Here is a 21048-nt window from a genome sequence, read left to right as displayed (position 1 = left end):
AAAATATAATTACTTTTGGGTGTATCCATGGCAACAATCTGCATTTTTTTGTTATAAAATATTGCAAAAAGGGGAGGAAAAGATGTCACATATTTCCCCAAAATTTGACTAAAAGTAGAATTTCAATCGCTTGAAGTAATACATTTTCTGAAACTGTGTACATATATCATTCAGCAAATCCAATGAAAATCATATGTCTTTCATCTCATTTTTTTGTAAAATTGCGTCTAAAACTTCGTGTAGAAAAGAGTGTTTGTAATTAGTACATTAATTTCTGGACCGATGGCCGGTCTAGCTATGAAAATACGGATTGTCAAACAGAAAACAGCCCATAAAACATGTAAAAAATAATCTTGATGCACTTATAAACATCTTTGAAGGTTAAATTAGCACTCAGCTGTCTAAAAATGAATTTAATTACACAATAACTTTCCTATTTGAAAAATCCACCGGGGACAAAATGCGAAACTAAACTCCGAACTGTGTGTGTATTGCTACCTGAGAGTACAAAAAAAATCCTTTGTATTTCGAAAAAAATCTAATTAGGTCATTCATATTTATGACCATATTAATTATATATCATGTCAACACTGAAGAACTAACAACTGGTGCTGGTGATAACATCGGGAAGTAAAGCTCCACTAATTTATTCGAAAGTATCAAATATCAAAAACTGAAGCACATATCTTTTTTTCAAATTGACATGCTGTTGAAATATAAATTTCTGTATCATTGATATAAAATAATCACAAGTTTACTGATTAAACCAATCGTTATCTACATGGGTATGAAAAACGATAAAATCTACGTTTCACGGCTTTCAACGCACAATGCCTACGCTTATTTTTGACGGTTTTTTTTTCCCACCAAGAATTCTATTTTGACGCATGTATAACGACAGAAAAGAAAGTCGGCGACACTGCTCATATTTTACATCATTCACACGGAATTCTTTCGAAATTGCATCAACAACTTAAAATGCATTTAAATTTGCAGATTTGATGATTTAAAAAGAAAGTTTAAAAACGTTTGCATCGATTTAATGTGCTTTCTATACAAATTTCATCTATTTTGGAAGAATTCATTACACCATATTTTAGAAAATTAGAAACGATGCTAAATTTTGTCGATTTTCAGTTTAATCTCTACGTGCCAAAGTTGCATGCAACATTTTACAAAAATTCGTGACATGGCTCATTTCCTTTATTGCGACCTTAAATGTTATGCCCAAAACAGGAAATTAACAGTAAAATCATTACTTCGATTGGTTTTTTTTAACTCGTTTTTGAAAATTCTGGTAAGCCATAAATAAAAAGTTTAGCGTTTTTACTTGAATGATAAAACATCACTTTGAAGTCATTATAATGGAATGTTATGCGACTGTCATACAAGTGAGATGTTTAGCAAGATATAAAACCAGGTTAATTCAAGCCTGACAAAACATATGTCAAATATGGTTGTTCTGCATTCGTCTGATGTGTTTGAGCTTTTGAATTTGCCATTTAATTAGGGACTTTTCTCGGAGTTCTGTATTTTTGTTGTATTTTTTAAACATTCCACTTATTGCATGTAATGTACTTATTTTCCAATAGTAGACGTTCAATTGTCTATATCCACCCACTAAATGTATTTTTTTTTCATAAACAAAAGGCTCATTTTACCAAATTTATCACTAAATACTGATACACGATAAAATCGTTATCAGTTATCAATTATCACCAATGACAACAGTTTTCCGCTCTGACGTATTTGGAATTGATTTCTGTCACCATATCGATTCTTTCTTGGAGAAGTGACGGAAGCAAAGCAATCAATTCCATTTCTGAAAGCCAGCGCCATTACAAAAACAAAACAGCCTGGACATTAGATACTTCGAAATCAAGAGCTTTATCTACAAAGGGGTGAGTTAGTCTTTTAACATGTGCTAGTTAGTTTCAAAACAAACCAATATATGTATACTTTTTTAATTAAAAGACACAGTTAAAGAAAACTTCTGTTTAAAGAATAATTTATATTTCTGACTAGAATTCAATAAATAATATAAAGGATAGCATCATAACCATTTTCCATTTACTTTTAACAATTTCTATAAAAACTAACTTAATTCTACAATTTAAATTCAGTATCTGTTTAACATTTGGCTTATTTCAAATTAAGAATGTATTGTATGGAATTGAAATCGATTTTTCAGAGAGAAAATGAAAAGTAAGCTCCACAAAATGAAATTATTGATTGAAAGATGCACGCAATAATCTGATTACTCAGCAAGATAATAAGATTACAACTATTATACAACACGTTTAAAAGTCCTATTGAAAGTTTCGTATTGAATTAAAGATCAGTATGATAAAATTGTGATCTTGAACACCATATCTCACGTTGGCTTAAGGGTATTTTAGAGTCTGTGATTGAATATTGGATGAGGTCTGGATGTGGTCCTTCATTTCTTGATTTTTTTAAACTTTTTTGTCCTTTTTTACTATTCAATATTCATTTTTACCATTTTTGCTGATACTTTTCCCCCCTTTATTCTGCACCTTTTGATCATAATACTCTATCATGGAAACCTTATCCACCCCTACATGGAGGTTCTACCAAGCAACGAATTGCATGAACTACAACAAAAGATTTTTTTCAGTTGTTTCTTTAAATGTGACGTAACGTCTTTCGAACGGTAGTGTCGACTCGCACTTATTGTTTCAATATTTAAGAGAGAACATTTATATACTAGTAGTTAACATTTTGCATGTGTATATGAACTACTACAATTGTTGTAGGCTTAAACATGCTGCCCATTATTTTTGCCCTGTCAATGACAGTATATACCACACAAGGAGCCAGCTATTCCGACCTTCTTCTCAACGACCTTTCTCAACTCTATCAACTTCAACAACCTGAATCAGGTGGACGATATGGTTACTATGACGACGAACTTGTTGGAAGGAGTATGCCCGATGATTGGTCCTTAAACATGGATGACCCTAATCTATTCAGCAGAGCATCAATTAGGGACCCAGAATTAATACAACAGTTGCCTAGCCTTTGGGGATACCAGTCCATGTCTGGTGAGTTTAAGTTTCAGTATTTTATATAATATATATATCATAAAATATCATTCATATCATAAAATCAGAATTCTATATAATTTTATGATGAAAGAATGTGGCTGAGTAGGTGCCTTCAAAATATAGAGATTTAAGATTATGGTATAAAACTTGCATTTTAAAATATGGCTGAGTAGGTGCCTTCAAAATATAGAGATTTAAGATTATAGTATAAAACTTGCATTTTAAAATATTTTCTTTCAATTTGATTGTAAAATAAATGGTTTCAAGTAAGTAAAAAATCATTAAAAATAAGCCGAAGTCTGTAAAGGCCTGTATTGAGTCGTACAGTTATAAGATCAAGGTTCACGCATTGCGTCATTTTTTTTAAATAATTTTTTACGATGTAAATGTAACATTTCATTTCGCAAATATTTTGCAATACGATCAATTGAGAAAATAGCCGAGTAGGAAAAAAAGTAAAATCACAAAAATACTGAACCCAGAGGAAAATTAATTCGGAAAGTCCATAATCACATGGCAAAATCAAATAACAAAACGCATCAAAAAACGCATGGACAAGAACTGTCATATTCCTGACTTGGTACAGGCATTTTCAAATGTAGAAAATGGTGGATTGAACCTGGTTTTATAGCTAGCTAAACCTCTCACTTGTATGACAGTTACATCAAATTCCATTATATTGTCACCGATGCGTGAACAAAAAAAAACCGTCTCTTTTGTTAAAGTTTTCTTCTTCCATCATAATACGTACTCTTCTTTTCTAATGATATGTCTCTTTCGTGGTTCAGACTTAACAATGAGCTAATAATTTGTTTTCATATGAAAAATAATTTTATTTTATTCTAGGTGGAACAGGAGGTGGAAAAGAAAATCCTAAACAAGTAAAAACTGATAAAGTTCTTCCAGCTTACTGTAACCCACCAAATCCTTGTCCTGTTGGATACACAGGTGAGTGCAGGTCAAGAGGCAGATTTATGTGGGGCAGATGTTCCGTCCCTTTTTTTTTGTGGAAAAAATATGGTTCATTATTTATCGAATCACTTTTTATAACAGTAACTGCACCCACACCCACCTACCCCATCTCCATTATAAAGATTTCTGATCTACCACTGAATGTTTACACTGGCAATATTCTAGAATTCATGTTTCTCAAACTGAAATGAACAAAGGATGCGAGCAAAAACTCATCGACAAAGACCAGGGATCAATAAATCAATAACGCCTACAATCGTAATAGAATACTTAGTAAGTTCAGTTCCATATTTATTAATCGATTTTGTTACATGTTGATCTATCTTTTCAGCTGATGATAACTGCGTGGAAAAGTTTGAGAATTCCCTTGACAATAATCGCCGTCTGTTAAAACAACAAGACTGTCCATGCGATGCAGAACACATGTTTTCATGTCCGGCTGAAGTTGACCAGGAAATTAAGCAAACAGGAAACTATCCAGAATGGATGGAACACAACTCAAACTCAGATTTGGTAAGAAAAAACTTATAGATAGTTTACCAATACTATTTATAAAATGATGTACTGCGACTGATGGTAAAGAGAATGACAGTGGAAATACATGCAGTAGTATATTTAAGCGCTTTTTACAAAATGGTGGTATACTCTAGCTCTGGAATGTAATAGGTCTTATAGGTTCATAAGATGTCTTTGTTATAAAGTTTTGACTTGCGGTCAAATTTTGCGCTTACTTTTAAATTTGATTCTTTCATTTTTACATAAAAAGTAGTGCGATAAACCGTTTGGCGACCAGTAAAACTAAAACTGATGGGTCTATATTAATTACTTTACAGATGGTAAAGAAATAGCTCCATGCTCGTTTTATGGTTTCAGGCATGAACTTATGAAAGGAATATAATTTGAGTATATAACTTATTATGAAGCTGCATGCGACTTGCTCGATGGCAGTCGTCGGTACCCGATATGTAATTGGAATGAGACATTTGTTTTTTTAATTCAACATAATGTCAATTGATGATATGAGTAACCGAATCATAAAGTCGCAAAGTTGTGTTCATTCTTGGAACAGTTTATCAATATATATGTTCCTGATTCATTTAAACCCTACTAGAGCTTAAATGGACTTAATTTTCTATCTCGATTCGAGTCAGGTTGAAATAAGTTTGTTCTTATTCTCTTCAAACTAACGTTGTGTCCTTTTTACAACAGGATAGCATGAATTTGGAGAAACGCGAGAAGAAAGGTGGCAACCACATGAGATATAGAAGGGTTAGTCCAGTTTGTTCATATTGTCCATTGTCGTTAGTAGACTAGCGCACTTAAGTTTGAGTTTTTCTTGCAAATTAGGTTGTATCTGATCTCATTTTGCTTGATTTAAGTGTTTTCTGGTCTCATTTTGCTTTCTTCAAGTGTTTGTTTTTTTTTGGTTTTTTTTATCTCATTTTGCTTGCTTTATGTGTTTTCTGTTGTTTGATCTTATTTTGCTTGCTTTAAGTGTTTTCTGATCTCAATTTGCTTTCTTCAAGTGTTTTTTTTATATTTCATTTTGCTTGCTTTATGTGTTTTCTGTTGTCTGATCTTATTTTGCTTGCTTTAAGTGTTTTCTGATCTCAATTTGCTTTCTTCAAGTGTTTTCTGTTGTCTGATCTTATTTTGCTTGCTTTAAGTGTTTTCTGTTGTCTGATCTTATTTTGCTTGCTTTAAGTGTTTTCTGATCTCAATTTGCTTGCTTCAATGTGTTTTAGACATACATTTTTCTATGGTTGTGTTTTCATTTTTATGATTCTTATTTTATTCTTAAAAGTTTGTGAACTCCTTCACAAGTTTTTATTCCGTTCCCATCTCATCGGCTACAAAACTCTTATTTTTTTCGTAAAACTAATCAGTTATACTGTTATATATTATACCTGCTCGACTTTTTTGTCGTGCAATATAGTATAGCTTTCTTATGGTGTCTGAACAATTATAGCATGTTGCAATTTTAATCTTTATCCATGTGAATAAAACAATAAGAATTCAGTGTCTTTAGCGGGTTGAACCTGGGATATAATATAAGAGTCCCAGGTTGATCGCCTCAACATTCTGTGACATCGAAATAGGTTTGTTTCAATAGATCAAGTAACTGTATTTTGTTTGTGTGTTTGCTTTTTGTGTATTTGTCTGTTTTAGTTTCATTTTTACATTTTTCGTAATAAGCTGTTACAGTAGTAGCTTGTTAAGTTTATCTGGGAACTAGACCATATATCTCGATATGATGCGGCCTTCAAATTACAAATTAAAATTTTCACATATTAAAGATACTTCCTGCAGTATTCTATTTAGAAAAAAATCAGATTTAAGTGCACTACAATGCAATTTCAATTGTCTTTTGTCACTGTTTAAGAGTATTCTGTTTATTTACCTTTAAAATTATATTTTGAATTATTCTGAATCGAGTAGCAAAACAAAGGCATCAGAAAAATGACATCGGTGCTTTTGGGTCAAACTTTTATAGAAACTTGAAAATATTTCAGGCGTACACGTGGAGGCCTTATGCGACTTCTGGCGCGGAGAAAATTAAGGTTAAGGTTAAGGTAAGGTACACTGTATTTGAACAAGCAATCTGAGAAAGAACTGTTATTATAACGCGCATTGAAATGACGTTGAAAGTTCACAATCTGATAGCACGTTTAGTTCACAAGCACTAGTCTCTGATTATTTTACTAATCACGCCTGGCTTATAGTTTTCATATTGCTTTAACAGACAGCAGTGAATTGTATATTTATGGTTATAATTTTTACTTGCAGGACAATGAACGCATAATGGAAATACTTCAATCTAAACTTGAGAAAATGAAGAACAACCCTTATTTTAGCGGACCACACAGAGAGGTTGCTGCCAAAAAAGGCGATCCTCTAATGAACAAACATTGAGTTGTTCGCGCGTAAAACCAATGGGTTTAGTGTTTGCTAAAGTTATGTTGCTTATTGTTCGTATTTCTTTTTAAAAATCATTTTAGACGACAATTTCAAAATTCTAGAGATGCAAAGAACAATTTAAAGCATTATTCACACTTTGAAAGGTTTAGCACCAGGACTTGGGTCCGGATAAAAAGTGGTTGTTGCTATTGTAGTCCTCTTCTTGTCCGTAAATGTTACAAGAAAAGTGTATTGGTAAAAATTGTTGAGTACTATTTTTTTCTTTCTTTTTTGTTGCAAAAAGACTCTTTCTTTTTCTGTGTGTCTTTGTTTTGAAGTTACTCAATTGAATTTAGTAAATTAAAAAAGTTATACCAAGATATAGGACAAACCACAAATTTTTAAATGGGGTTCTCCAGGTCGGACGATGTGTTAGTTTTTAATGCAGACTGCCTCCTCTTTCATTGTTATGTATGGAATCATTTTATTTTGCTGTCTCGAATACGGAAAATAAACGAATAAATGTGTTACACTGTAGGTCCTTCCTTGTAACAGACAACAGAAGTTTCTTGCCATAAATAAGAAACAACTCATTATTTTCCTGCAATTTATCTGCTTTCCGCCAACACAATTATTGATGAACTCTCATGGGCGTTCAACGATTCCAAATTCCATAGTGATTTTATAACATTGTGTTCACGTATTTTATTGAGGGTATTTAACGGTTCTATATTACAAAGTCTATCAATTGTTGGTTTTTAAATAAAAGATATTTACGTTTTGTTTAGTTGTTTTCGATTTTGAACTGAAACATGGCTTCATCCAGCTTGCAGTAGCATTTTAGTTGTCAATTTTTGTCAACTTGAAAAAGTATGTTATTTTGGAAACAAGTCAGATTTTCTAGATTAAGAATTCAAAATATAAAGAAAATAGATATAGAAAGATGTGGTATGAGTGCCAATGAGACAACTCTCCATCCAAATAATACAACCCCTTTCAGAAATAATTGAAAGTCCGATATGGAATCATTGACTTCAACACGAAGCAAAAACACACCATATGCATTGAACTAACGTTCCAGATAGTGTTTAAAAAGCAAATGAAGACCCCAGGATGGCAAAATGTGAAACAATTCACGAAAGAAAGCAACCGGTATAATATGTACAACAAAACAAAACAAAATAAAGTGTAGCAGACAGTATAGTCAACGACGATCACTTGATAATAGGCCCAGACTTGAAACAGGCACACACATACTATGGCAAGGTTAAAGTATTCGTCAAAAAATCATTCTAAAACCACTCCTCCAGAAAATATGTGTTACGAAAAAACCAAGGTGTTCAATTTCAATTTTAAATACACCAATTCATGTTAATGACAATTTCTGATTTCAACTTTGGCATTTGGCTCTTTGCGTCCAGTTTAATCCCGAAATTACTCTTAGTTGTGAGAGTCTTGTATGATAGGTCGACACAACACTCTGTACTTGGATCTTTTGGAGACATATTTTGTTTATGTATGGACTTATATGATTCCTCCTGGAAACGATTGTCCACTTCAAACAAAGGTAAACCATTTGATTGACTGATTCGATCCATTCAAATCATTCTTATTCAGGTAAAAACGATGGTTAACACATTTTTTTTAATCTATAATATGAAATTAGACAGACATATTAAAATCAACTTGCACAAGTTCCCCATCTATTTATATCTATATTTATGTTTTTTTTTCAGTTCTCGCTTATTTAACCAACGGAGGTCTTCGAAGGTCAATCCGATAGTTAATTAGATAAAACACACGAAATGAAGCTACATATTATCGACCATATGACCTGTAAATTGTTTATTTTAGACCTCTTATGATTTGAAGAACTGTTTCACATTGTTATAAATCAAATATAGGAATTTGAGTCAAATCGGTGAACAATGCCAACTTTCACGATTTAGGCGTGTATTACACGATTTTGACCCTTTGTCACGATTGCACTGAACATGAATTTGACAGCTAAAGGGAAACCCTAATCACCAATTATAGGATTCATTGAAAACCAATCATTGTAATATCATTGACAATTTGATTTGGCTAGGTGGTCATCTTTCCTGTGTCCTTGCACTAGTTGTTTTGATGAGAGAAAACACCTGTTCTGAATGATTCTATTTAGATGAAAAAATTACAGAGTGAAACAACAAAGTCGTCGTACCATTAAACAATACCAATTAGGAAGTAAACACATTGAAAAGCACTGCATTAACGTGTTCATTTAACAAAAGGTATATCCACAGTAAAGTATGACAATGGAACACTATACAGGGGCGTAGCTAGGCCAAAATGATGTGTACGCAATGCCGGGGAAAGAAGTCATACTGTGAGGGGTCTGGGGGCCGCTCAGGCCCCCAAAAGCTCTAGAGTAAATGGTGCAAAATCCTGCATTCTCGCAATTTCCTGGGACTGAAAAGGGTATTTTTTTATTGAGAAAATACATGGATAAATCGAATCACATTTCTCTATGTTTTATTTTTATAAGAGAACAAGCAGTCTTTCTTTTAGCTTTTAATTCTCAAAGTTAGTTCTGAAAGTCAATGACCATTTTCTTTCCAGTTATCCAAAACCGTGTCTGTTGAAATATGTTTTTCATGGTATATATTCAATAGAACAAGCCCAGATAAACGAATGGATTTCATTGTATTTCTTTAGTCGTCTCATGGTACTGAAATTAAGATTGTTCTATCGTTGCCTTCCAGACCGACATACATGCATATATGTTAAGTATTTTAAAGATTCCCGGGTATAAATCCTTGTTTATAACATCATAGTTTGGAAACCTTTAACTATACATTTGTATATGAATACTTTTGAAGTCCCAAAATCTACAAGGAAAAGCTTCAAATTAAATTTGAGTTCTTTTTATCAACTTCCAAAAACGAGTCTTTTATTTTTACAAAGCAAGGAAAACAAGCACTTTAAATTTTGCACATGGAGAATAAGCACTTTTAATCTCGAGACACGTATAATTAAATGAACGAGGCACCCATCTTGCACGACCGAACATAAAATAAAAATGTAAAACACATTGATCGTAAAAAAAAAAACGGCGAATAGGTTGCAAAAATATTACCCTTAATAGAACATCACGTTTTATTTCATCAGTCATTTTGAAATCTTCAGAAAAGATGTCAGGGTGAGGAGGCATAGTAGACGCACTTATTGTATTCTGAAACCCCGAGGACTCGGCTATTTTAATTGTTTGCATCAGCAGCACAATCCCGATGCTGGTCCCGAAAATGTAAAGAGAAAACTAGTTTCCGGAACGGCATATGGTTATAAAGTGACTATTAACATATTTTTATAACACTTTATAATTAATTCTATTACTAAAGTTTTATTCTAACTAGATTTACCATATTTTTATTTTTGTCAAATTTTCGATGTGTACGCAACTGCGTTCTTGCGTACGGGTTGCTACGCGCCTGCTATAGAAATCATTAAATAATAGACATAATCAAGAAAAAATAAGATTGAGTGAGGTTAAGGTCAGATTAAAGGTCAGATTATTTCTGAAAGAAGTAGAAGTCAGCAAGTCAAACTGAAATGAAGACCTTACAGCACCGAATATAGTGGACCTGTTCTGATTATAATATCTTAAAGGAATGACTGTAATATTTTCTGTCTATGAAAAAATAAGATAAAAAATGTGGTGCACATTGAATAAAGCACGTAGCAGGTTATTTTAAAGTGTGCACCACATTTTTTTAAATGTTATTTCGGATAGATAGAAAAAATATTACCATCATTTCTTATAATTTAATTCTAAATTCTATTTTAACCAGAGTAAATAATAAAAAAAAAACGTTGATGACGTCACAGTCACATAACAAAACTATGTCTATGAGCTGATATACAAAACACTCTCAGTCAATCAGAAGATGTGTTATATCCAAAATTAATTTATTGAGAAATGAATAGATTCACAATAAGGAAGTCTTAACATTGATAAATGAACCCTGGAAATGATTTCAAAAGGTCAGATAATTCCTGTAAGACATACATTTACACCATTACTTACGATTATTCTAACCCCTGAATATAACCAGCTGATAACTGACTATTCCTGAAGTTGATCCAGAGTTTAAGTCAGAGGAACATTATTGAACATTGTAATGATTTTATATATATATATATATATATATATATATATATCAAATGAAGCTGCCATTTTACTTTTTGTAGGTGAAAACTCATGTGATATACACTATATTTTAAAGCAGTCACAGTGAACCTCAAAAATGCGGTTAAGGAAAAGACAAAGACGAAATTGAAGGTCAAACCAAGGACTTGTACAGTGAGATATACAAATCCTTGGCCAAACCATTTATCATCTACATACAATATATGGTGCATGCTTATTTTTGCATATGGTCTAGCATCACCATAGAAATATATGATAGCAGAGATTGGCAACCCCATCCATATAATCTATATGAAGCCATTCAGTGATAATTATATTTAGAACTTAAACAGGATAAAAAAAACTCAAAACAATGAATCGGAAAGAACTTTATTTAAACATTTACAGTAAATTTTGAGTTGTACAACAAGAGTTTTGGTATAGTTAATTTTGAGATGTACAACATTGGTTTTTAGTATATATAATAAAAACATTACAATATAATAACATTGTAAAGAGCTTGTACAATGCATAAAATATAATATACATTAATAATGCATCTCATAAGGAGGTTGGCCTTGGGTAGGGGACATAACTCTTAAAATCACTAGTGCGTTTGTATTAGACATGTTCATCAATATATTTTAAGCTTTTATCTAATACAGATTACTATAATTCTATTTCACATGAGTTCTTGAAACACAATAAGGATAATGGCTGTTACAAACGCATTACTGATTTTACAGTGTTCTCTCCAATACCCTGCAAACTCCCAAACAGTGGTTATGTCTGCACACTAGCATACACTTAAAGTTTAGTGTAGCAACCATGCAAGGTCTAACGCCTGAAGACCACATAATTATTTTAGATTCTCAACATCTTCCCAACAGATAGATTTTCTTCAAAATCATTTTTAGAAATATCTCTGTCCTTTATACAATTATTATGTAAATTTTCACAGAGATACATATCCACGTGTGTTCATATGTCTATGATCAACATCTGGGGGAAGTAAATGTCAAAAGATGTGGAGAAATCCAAATTTGAATTGTATATAGCCTTCACAATCGAGCATCATAATTTCTTTTATTCTAAATCTTTCATACAAAAATAAGACAAACATTTACATGGCAACATGAACATTTTGAAAAAAATATTGAAGTTACTAATTGTTTTGTTGGAGTTGTTCTGGTACATAAAGTGATGTTGAAACATTTTTTTTTCAAAATAGATGCATAAAAGGATTTTTTATTCAATCAAATTGACATTGCTTTCTTTCTTTTTTTTTCTTCTTTATCTTTTCTGGTTTAAAAAGCTTTACCGTAGCTAAATTCGAAATAATCTAGCAAGTAAATACTAATGATTGAAAACGGAAAACAAAAGTACAACTATTGCACAATTATTACAAAGCAAAAATTCTAAATTCATCTATATATACTAATAAATAGAATAAACCTGGTCCCAGTAGATTTTTGGTCTGTCTACATTGAGCTTATGGACTTGGTAGTCCAAAACATCTGGTCCCAGTAGAACTAAGGTCAGTCTACATTGAGCTTATATTTGTACAGATTTGATTGTCCAATAAGATAGTAATTTACAGGTGAAATGAACATTGAGATTGTGTCATGAAAGAACATTGACAGAGTAAAACAAATAATTTTCAATGACATCCGAATTACAAATATTTCCTTCATTATATCATGGTGCATGTTTTCATTTTTTTAATTGTTTTTAAGGTAATTGCATTGATAAGAGATCAATCAAGCTTGACACCTACACTAGAAAAATGTTGGATCTGAATATTAGAATTAGTGACAATGTGTACAATATAGTTATATTGATCTAAAGCAAGTAATGAATTTTCAATGGTATTGTTAAATTTAGTGTAAAAGTCTGATTTACATGAAAAATCTTTATGACAATGCATTCAAATTTCAGAGTAAATGGAAAATATGACAAAAAAAAAATAATTTGGTTTTTGTTGGTTAATTCATGAAATTTCTCCCCAACATAAAACTTTGAGCAAGGAGAGACTTGTTACTGATTAATATTGTGTTTTAATATAATTTGTTTACCTAGAATTTAAAGTATTGCACATAGATAAACTGTTTTTGCAGTAATTGCATATGTACAACAGGCCTGCATATTTTCTAAGCTGCATAGTTTATATACAAAGATGGGACAAAAGTTTACATTTTTACAAATTTCATGTTTAACCTAATCTTATTTCATTACAAAACTACATTTTCTGTTGATGCCTTTAATACAACTACAATGTACCAGGTAACCACAAAATATATTGCAAAATATTTTTTTGCAGATGCATGCTCTCAATTAGAAAAGCAACGCCACATTTTGTCATGACTTTTATACAGGGAACATTTAGTAGTAGCTGTGGTCTCCATTTCAATTTTAGATAAAGAGTTTCAGTCTCTGTTCTTCATAATTTATTTTAATAGTCTGAAAGTGGATTACTAAAAAATGAAATTGTTTGGGTTACATTGGTTTCAAATGGAAAATAGAAGAAAATTCAGCATGAACTTGATTTAAAAAAAAAACCAACTTGGCTTTTAATCCATGATGATGAGGTCATCTGAATTTCACTGCAGTGAATGATTGCAAAGAATTCAAAGTTTGACTTTGAAATAATATAAAACTAAAAATAAAGGTCACATGACAGAAGGCACAGTTCATCCTTGTTCTTCAGGTTTTTATAAAATCTGTTTACCCAGAATTCACTAGCACATGTTTTATTAATTTCTCTTTGTCTTTAGAGAAATTCTTTCCTATACAACACTAAGGACATTGGATAAAAAAGTATCAATAGCTGTCCACAGATTGTTGAATGAACTGATGTCCTGAGCGTACTAGTTGATCCATGATCACCTTTAATTACAAGCAATAAACTGATAGTTTCTGGTTCCCTGTTCATTACAATAAAGATATCATAACAACATAAACTGGATGTATTTAGGGATGTCTAGCTGACAACAACAACATTATTTTCTATACCCTCCGCATCATTTTTGGTTGGCTGAAAAGGAAAGAAAAAATGATTTAATCTGCATCTTTGAGAAATATCAAGGAAATACTAAATTAATTACATAAAACACAATGATTACTATCTCTTTTATAAGACACAGGTCCAATCATTTTGAAAGAAAAGGGGGGGGGGGGGGGGGGGGTTAACTCCACACGAGAACACATTTAAAGAAGATTTACACCATGTATAATTAGACAATATATGTATAGTGTCTTGAAATATGACATTTATTTGTATGAGGCTTAGAAACGGGAAAATGCGAGGTTGTACCGAGCATTTTCCCGTTTCGTGCCGAATACAAATAAATTTCATATTTCAAGACACTATACGTATATTGTTTTTATACTGAAATCTATAAAAAAAATAAAAAAAATAAAAAATATGTAACAAATATTGTTAAAAAAAGTGTTTTTGAATTTCCCTCTTGGGGGTACCATTTTGGGGTATTTCCCTATGAGCGTAGTCCAGGCGGTAAGACATTGAAATTTTAAGAAATAAGAAAAGGAAAATGAACTTAATTAATAACATTTCATACACATGGTATATAAATTAACAATTTGAAGATATAACAAGTTTAAATATATAAAAGTTTGACCATTGTTACTACACGTTGTCATGGTTGTGACGTGACGTTGTTGATGAAATACAGTAGTTCCGGTTCGGAGGCGGGGCTTATAGGTTAGTTGAGGTCATTGACGTATAAAGCTAAAGTTTATACTATAGCTTTATCTGTATAGTAAAATAGCTGATTGCAGTATAAATATACCATTAATAGTTAATTATCTTATTTCTTAAATACATAAATGTTCTTTAGTCTTGCACTCTGGTTTTGTTTGTGACAAAAGTCTTAGGGTAGCAAAGGCAGATTGAGTGGGATAACCCTTTAAAAGAGCTATGTTTATGATTAATTAGTTACATATTAAACTCCAAATCATATAGTCCCTATAAATTCGCTCCCCACCCCTCCCACTTTTTAAAAGATGGATCTGCACCTGGAATCTGGCTCATTTGCGGATCCAGGGGGGGGGGGGGGGGGTTCCGGGGGTTGGAACGAACCCCCCCTTTTTTCAACCGATCAATGCATTTGAATGGGAGCATATAGTTGGAACCCCCCCTCCCCTTTTTAAAATGGCTGGATCCGCCACTGTTGCTCATTGACATAAAACTCACAAATAGTTTTTATTATATATTATCAAGACTATGTCTATATTTTTTTGGTTATTGCTCTTGCATGGTATAACAATATTTGGCATTTAGATAAATTGCTGACAGTATTACTAGTTTTTATAAAAAGGCTAATGTATGACTTGATTCTGATTTATTTACTCAATCTATTAGCAAAAAATACAATGTCTACACTATAATTAAAATAATGGAAATACCTGATTTTTATTGATGACCCAGTTTTCATCCACAATATACTTAAATAAATATTCTCCTTTTGGTAAATCAATAGAAACAGTAAAGACATCATTCCTAAAAATAAAATTAAATATATTCACTAATCATTTTTGAAATAGACAAAATAATTTATTAAAAAGAATATATCAATTGTATAGAACTTCAAATATGGGTTACTGGACAAAAAATATTTAATTCAAAACTTTAAAATCTAGACAAAAACAAATTACTTAAAGCCACATATTTTTCATTTCAGAGAAAATTAGAATGCAGTAGTAATGGGAGATAACTCTGTAATTTAGCTAATAAAATTGATAAGAGTATTGCTTTTCTTGTACTAATTTTCATTTCAATTTTTTTTTATTCAACTGATGAAGATTAACTGTATGGAAAAAGTTTTACTTAAAGTCAGATCTTTTTCATTTCAGATTAAAATTGAGAAAATTATAATTCAGTCAAAGAATATAACTCTATAATTTAGCTAATAAAAAGAGTAATACTTTTCTTGAAATGCAGAGGCGGATTTAGAGGGGGGGCCCGTGCCCCCCCTTTTTGAGAAAAAAATTGGTTGCTTATATAGGGAATCATTGAAGCGTGACTGGAGCGGGCCCCCTCTTAGGTCAGTCAGTGGGCCCGCCACTGAAATGCTTTCTTGAATTGATTTTGAATTTCATTTCGCTTTTTTTGTTCAACTGTTGAAGATAAAAATTGGAAGGGATGAGATCTAAATAATCCTGATTTGTATAACATTAATTCTAATACACTATAAAGTTTTCAGATTGAAATCATGAATTGTATACCATTTATTTATATAGATTAGACCGTTAGTTGTCCTGTTTGAATGGTTTAACACAAGTAATATTTGGGGCCCTTTATAGCTTGCTGTTTGGTGTGAGCCTATTCTTTGTGTTGAAGGCCATACCTTGACCTATAATGGTTTACTTTTATAAATTGTGATTAGATAGAGAGTTGTCTCATTGACCCTTATACCACATCTTCTTTTATCCATTAACTATTATTAACTTACACTTTCTCTAATGATATTTGTTCTTTCCATTCATTAAATGTTCCTGCTACTTTAACAGTCTCTCCGGCATCCTCCCATTTAAAATCTGTTGATATTTTAGTTTCCTAAAAAATATAAAAATATAAAAATTTTAAAAGATTGGCCACTTAAGGTGGTACCTAACACTACAGGGAGATAACTCTGTAAAATCAGCTAAACGTTTTAATAACATTGTGTTGTTAAAGGGATATTAAGCTTCTCAGTGATCAAAATGAGTGTTTGTCAAACTGCTATATAACCAGTGTAATTTTTCTGATAAAACGGTTGGTTCAAACTTTTTAAAATGTTTATATTTTTGTCAAGGGGTCAAAGTAAATACTTTGTCAAAATTTTAAGAAAATTAAACGAGCCAAATCAATTTTAGTTAAAGTGTTGGGTACCACCTTAATTGATTGTTGGTTGCATAATGTCAGGTGGCAAATATTTCATGCATGTTCAGCACGATTTTACTTTTTATTTTTGTGAATTTATTTTGTATAGTTCATATAAGAAGAACCAATAGTATAATGATTTGGATTGTTTCCCTTTCTAATTTGCCTCAATAACATTTTACAGGCCGTTTCAGTGAGCAATGGTATATTTGCCCTTATTTGAAATAAAACCCAACATCTTTATTGCTTTTTATTGTACAAAATATTTTTAATAATTTCATGACAATCATAAGCTCTCCTCTGACCTTGGCTTCGTCCTTGGTGAGTCTATACATATTAAGTGACTCAGGTCTTAAAGTCATAAGAAACTTCAAATATAAAAAAAATATGCCTATGTTTTTTATAACTAAATGGATAGTTTTCACTATACAACTTATGTACATATACTTTTTTCTGAGGAAAGTTCTTTAATTTGTCCACAATTAGAAAAAGTTTACTTATTTTTAATTGCTTCCTGGAAGGAAGCAATTTGCCGACATATTTTCCGTATGCATAGTGACCTGAGCGTAACCCTACTCGTAAAAATCCGGTGATCGCAATACGCATGGATCTGTCATTAAAATAAACAATTATCTGATGCACATGTTAAACACGTGCTCAATACCCATGCTTTTTGTTATTTGTTTACTATAAGGTGACCATCGGTAAACTTCGGCTTTAAAACACGGCATTTAATGAGCAGCAATATTTGTTAAATCATAACAGACAGAGAGAAAAAAAATTGACGATTATACTATATATTTGCGTAAAAGATGAAAAAATCGTGCTCAGAGGACTAAGTTTATGATATATACATGCATTGGTTCAGGAATTTTATAAACATTATTTTTCACCACTCACTCGTTTCATATGACTTTAAGACTGATCTATTTGAAAATGTGGTTATTGTGTATACCTGCTGTGTTTCTTCTTTTTCTGGCTCTTTTGTTTCAGTTTCCTCTGTCTGAAAAAAACAAAATCAATTATTGAATAAGCTTTATACAGTGAAACCTTATTCTATCTAAATCAAACCCTGGAAAATATGAAAACTAATGTAAACTTAATAAAGGGCTGCGCTTTAGCGCATGATACGCCCGTTGCTCTTTTAACTTGTCTTTTATGCTTTAAATGAATTTATATGATCAACTAGAAATATATATACAAATCAAAAGGGATGTTACATTAATATATTCACCAAAGTTTCATAAAATCCCCCTTTTTTAAGTATAAAAATTCATTACTTAAGAAAACGTAAAATCTAAAATTTATAATAATGGAAAGGGAGCTTATGTCAATAGATATAAACAATTTATTAAAGTTGCATAAAATTTTGTGAAAGTGTTAGTTGTTGTCCCAAAATTGGAAAGTCCCCCCTTTTTTAAGCATAAAAATTCATAACACGGAAATGTAAAATCTGAAATTTATAAAAATTGAAAGGGAGCTTACATCAATAGATATAAACAATTCACCAAAGTTTCATGGACATTGGTGAAAGCCTTTTTGAGTTATTGTCCGAAGTGTTGAAAATCCCCCTTTTTTTTATGAATAAAGCCCCATAAATCCAAAACTTAAAATCTGAAATTTATAAAAATGGAAAGGGAGCTTACATCAATAGATATAAACAATTCACCAAAGTTTCATGGACATTGGTGAAAGCCTTTTTCAGTTATTGTCCGAAGTGTTGAAAATCCCCCTTTTTTTATGAATAAAGCCCCATAAATCCAAAACTTAAAATCTGAAATTTATAAAAATTGAAAGGGAGCTTACATCAATAGATATAAACAATTCACCAAAGTTTCATGGACATTGGTGAAAGCCTTTTTGAGTTATTGTCCGAAGTGTTGAAAATCCCCCCTTTTTTATGAATAAAGCCCCATAAATCCAAAACTTAAAATCTGAAATTAAAAAAAAAACGAAAGGGAGCTTACGTCAATAGATATAAACAATTCACTTAAGTTTCATGGAAATTGGTGAAAGTGTTTTTGAGTTATTGTCCGAAGTGTGGACGACGGACGGACAGACAGACGGACGGACGGACGGACAACGGTATACCATAATACGTCCCGTCTAAAAGACGACGGGCGTATAAAAACTGTTTAATCAAGACATTCAGTGATTATTTTAAAACTAATAGGATCTGATGTCCCCCCCCTCCCTTCCCATTTTTCCCATTGCACATATTTTATTCATCTAAGATACAAGGGCAATACTTTTTTTGTTGTTTTTTTAAATCAATTTATACATATCTTAGAGAAATGAAGGCTTCAGAGCAAATGCAATGTGATTTCTGTTATAATTAATTTTTCAAAGGGGCATAACATTTTGATAAATAATTGATCAGCACTGATTTTCAAAAGTATCAAAGACATTGCTGATATAAACCTATTATTTAAGATTCATAATTCTGGCAAGAATTTAACACATGAGAGCGAACAACACAATTTTCCATATAGTCAATACATCCAAGGGAGATAACTATTTTTTAAAATGATTTATCAGCACTTATTTTTAAATTTGTCTGAGAAATTGATGATATAAACCTGTTATATAAAATTCATAAAAAACAAGAATTGTACAAATGAATGTGCTAACAATGCAATTTTCATTTAATCAACTTTTCCAAGGAACATAACTGTCTGCCTGAGAGAGGGCCCGCTTCAGTCATGCTTCAGTGATTCCCTATATAAACAACAAAATTTTTCCCAGAAAACCCCTCTTAATCCGTCTCTGCTCCACACTGATTTTCACCTAATTTAAGAGATTGCTGATGTAAACCTAGTTATTAGTCTTATAAAAATTTGGCAATTAAGAACAGTACTGTGCATGTGAGGTCACTCACAAGACAGGACAGACATACAGTATTTCTATAATGTAACCATTCCCATGGAACAATAATTCTGACAAATGAAAATAAAATTTCCAGTCAGATTTGTTAACACAGGTTTTACTGTATTATAAGTAAATCAAGACATTTACACAGGTTTCACTGTATTATAAGAAAATCAAGACATTTATAACTGTACACCAGGTGGCTATTAATGTCTAGACCCTGATTGTTTCAGTATTGTTGCTTCCATTACAAAGACTACGATAATTCCCAGTGAACTTTCTGTATCGATTAAATATCAGATTTCTTTACACTTTACCAAACAGCCCATAATAAATTTTCCATTTGCAATATGGTTTAATGAGCTAGCTTTTGTAATTTGCAAATTTATACAACAGATGTTTAAAAGTCTATTATATAAATAGTAGTGTTATAGCTTGGATTTAAATCAGAGGGGCTCAGTTTTAAGATGAAGGGTGTGCTAGCATGTTTTTCTTCTGACTTAGAAAAGGACTACTTGAATGTTTATAATGTAGATACAAATTTTTAAAAAAGCCTTAAAATATTTTTGCTGAATTCATTATAGCGTTTTTTCTAAGGGTAAAATTGTTAAATAAAATTCTTAAAATGATTAGTAAGTTTAAAAAAAGAATCGTCTTCAATTGCATAGGACTGGACTCATAGGTATTAGGGTAGATAGATAGGTGCACATAAATGGCAGATGGGATCACAGAATGGCATAGGCTTGAAAATCTTATTTTGGGGCTAGCTAAGACACTGTCTATAGTATTGTTTATTTATATACAATTGACTGAATCCATTTCTCTTTTTACTTTACAAGCAAGTGGTTGATTTCAATTGTTACAACAGCTTTTAAAAAAGTGACGGTTGTTAAAATTAGAAAATCTGTTTCACTTATATCTTTTTGGTTTTTGGTTTTCAAGTGCAAACACATTTGATATAGTTTTAGAAGCAATATAAGGTGATGAAAATACAGGCAGGCACTGTGATTTAGAAGACAATGTGGGCACCCGCCCTAAAAAATCAAAAAAAAAATCAAATCCTGGGTGTTGTTAGAAGCATTAAGAACCATTTCCCATGACAAAAAGTAGATAAATTGACCTCCTGCATTCTAAATTTCCTCAAATCGTATTATTAGAATAAGTTTACCAAATGACTCATAATTTTGAATTAC

The 21048-nt window shown here is 31.6% G+C and overlaps 2 protein-coding genes across 12 annotated transcripts in view; one reads left to right on the top strand and one right to left on the bottom strand.

Moving 5' to 3' along the window:
* The first annotated feature begins 1720 nt into the window (after positions 1-1720).
* Positions 1721-7719, top strand: LOC139515766 (neuroendocrine protein 7B2-like). Of its 2 annotated transcripts, XM_071305455.1 has the most exons (6): positions 1721-1901; positions 2778-3065; positions 3915-4016; positions 4372-4553; positions 5250-5309; positions 6828-7719. In XM_071305455.1, the coding sequence occupies exons 2-6, from the start codon at positions 2786-2788 to the stop codon at positions 6951-6953; spliced, it is 750 nt and encodes a 249-aa protein (XP_071161556.1). In that variant the 5' UTR covers positions 1721-1901; positions 2778-2785; the 3' UTR covers positions 6954-7719. The 2 variants fall into 2 exon arrangements, with proteins under 2 accessions (XP_071161556.1, XP_071161557.1); XM_071305456.1 differs by lacking the exon at positions 5250-5309 and having other exon boundaries at positions 1764-1901; positions 6828-7008.
* Positions 7720-11480: 3761 nt separating this feature from the next.
* LOC139515763 (probable serine/threonine-protein kinase kinX) overlaps positions 11481-21048 on the bottom strand; it is a 55755-nt gene continuing 46187 nt past the window's right edge. For 8 of the 10 annotated variants that reach the window (XM_071305453.1, XM_071305454.1, XM_071305448.1 and 5 more), the window contains exons 4-7: positions 17943-17990; positions 16578-16681; positions 15532-15625; positions 11481-14140 (exon numbers count right to left, since the gene is read on the bottom strand). In XM_071305453.1, the coding sequence (XP_071161554.1) occupies positions 14087-14140; positions 15532-15625; positions 16578-16681; positions 17943-17990 (300 nt within the window). In that variant the 3' untranslated portion in view covers positions 11481-14086. Of the gene's footprint in view, positions 14141-15531; positions 15626-16577; positions 16723-16999; positions 17339-17901; positions 17991-21048 lie in introns of all 10 variants that reach the window. The other 2 variants (XR_011662835.1, XR_011662836.1) reach the window with 1 other exon arrangement.

The sequence above is a fragment of the Mytilus edulis genome, chromosome 3 (assembly GCF_963676685.1).
Source record: "Mytilus edulis chromosome 3, xbMytEdul2.2, whole genome shotgun sequence".
Taxonomy (NCBI): Eukaryota; Metazoa; Mollusca; class Bivalvia; order Mytilida; family Mytilidae; genus Mytilus; species Mytilus edulis.
This window is presented reverse-complemented; position numbering and strand designations above follow the sequence as displayed.

What these genes read in the sequence shown, in the direction of transcription:
- LOC139515766 (XM_071305455.1), top strand. Translation starts at nt 2,786, where the DNA reads ATGCTGCCCATTATTTTTGCCCTGTCAATGACAGTATATACCACACAA. An exon ending in TTGTCCTGTTGGATACACAG is followed by an intron (nt 4,017 to 4,371) that starts GTGAGTGCAGGT and finishes CTATCTTTTCAG; the next exon opens with CTGATGATAACTGCGTGGAA. An exon ending in ACAACTCAAACTCAGATTTG is followed by an intron (nt 4,554 to 5,249) that starts GTAAGAAAAAAC and finishes TTTTTACAACAG; the next exon opens with GATAGCATGAATTTGGAGAA.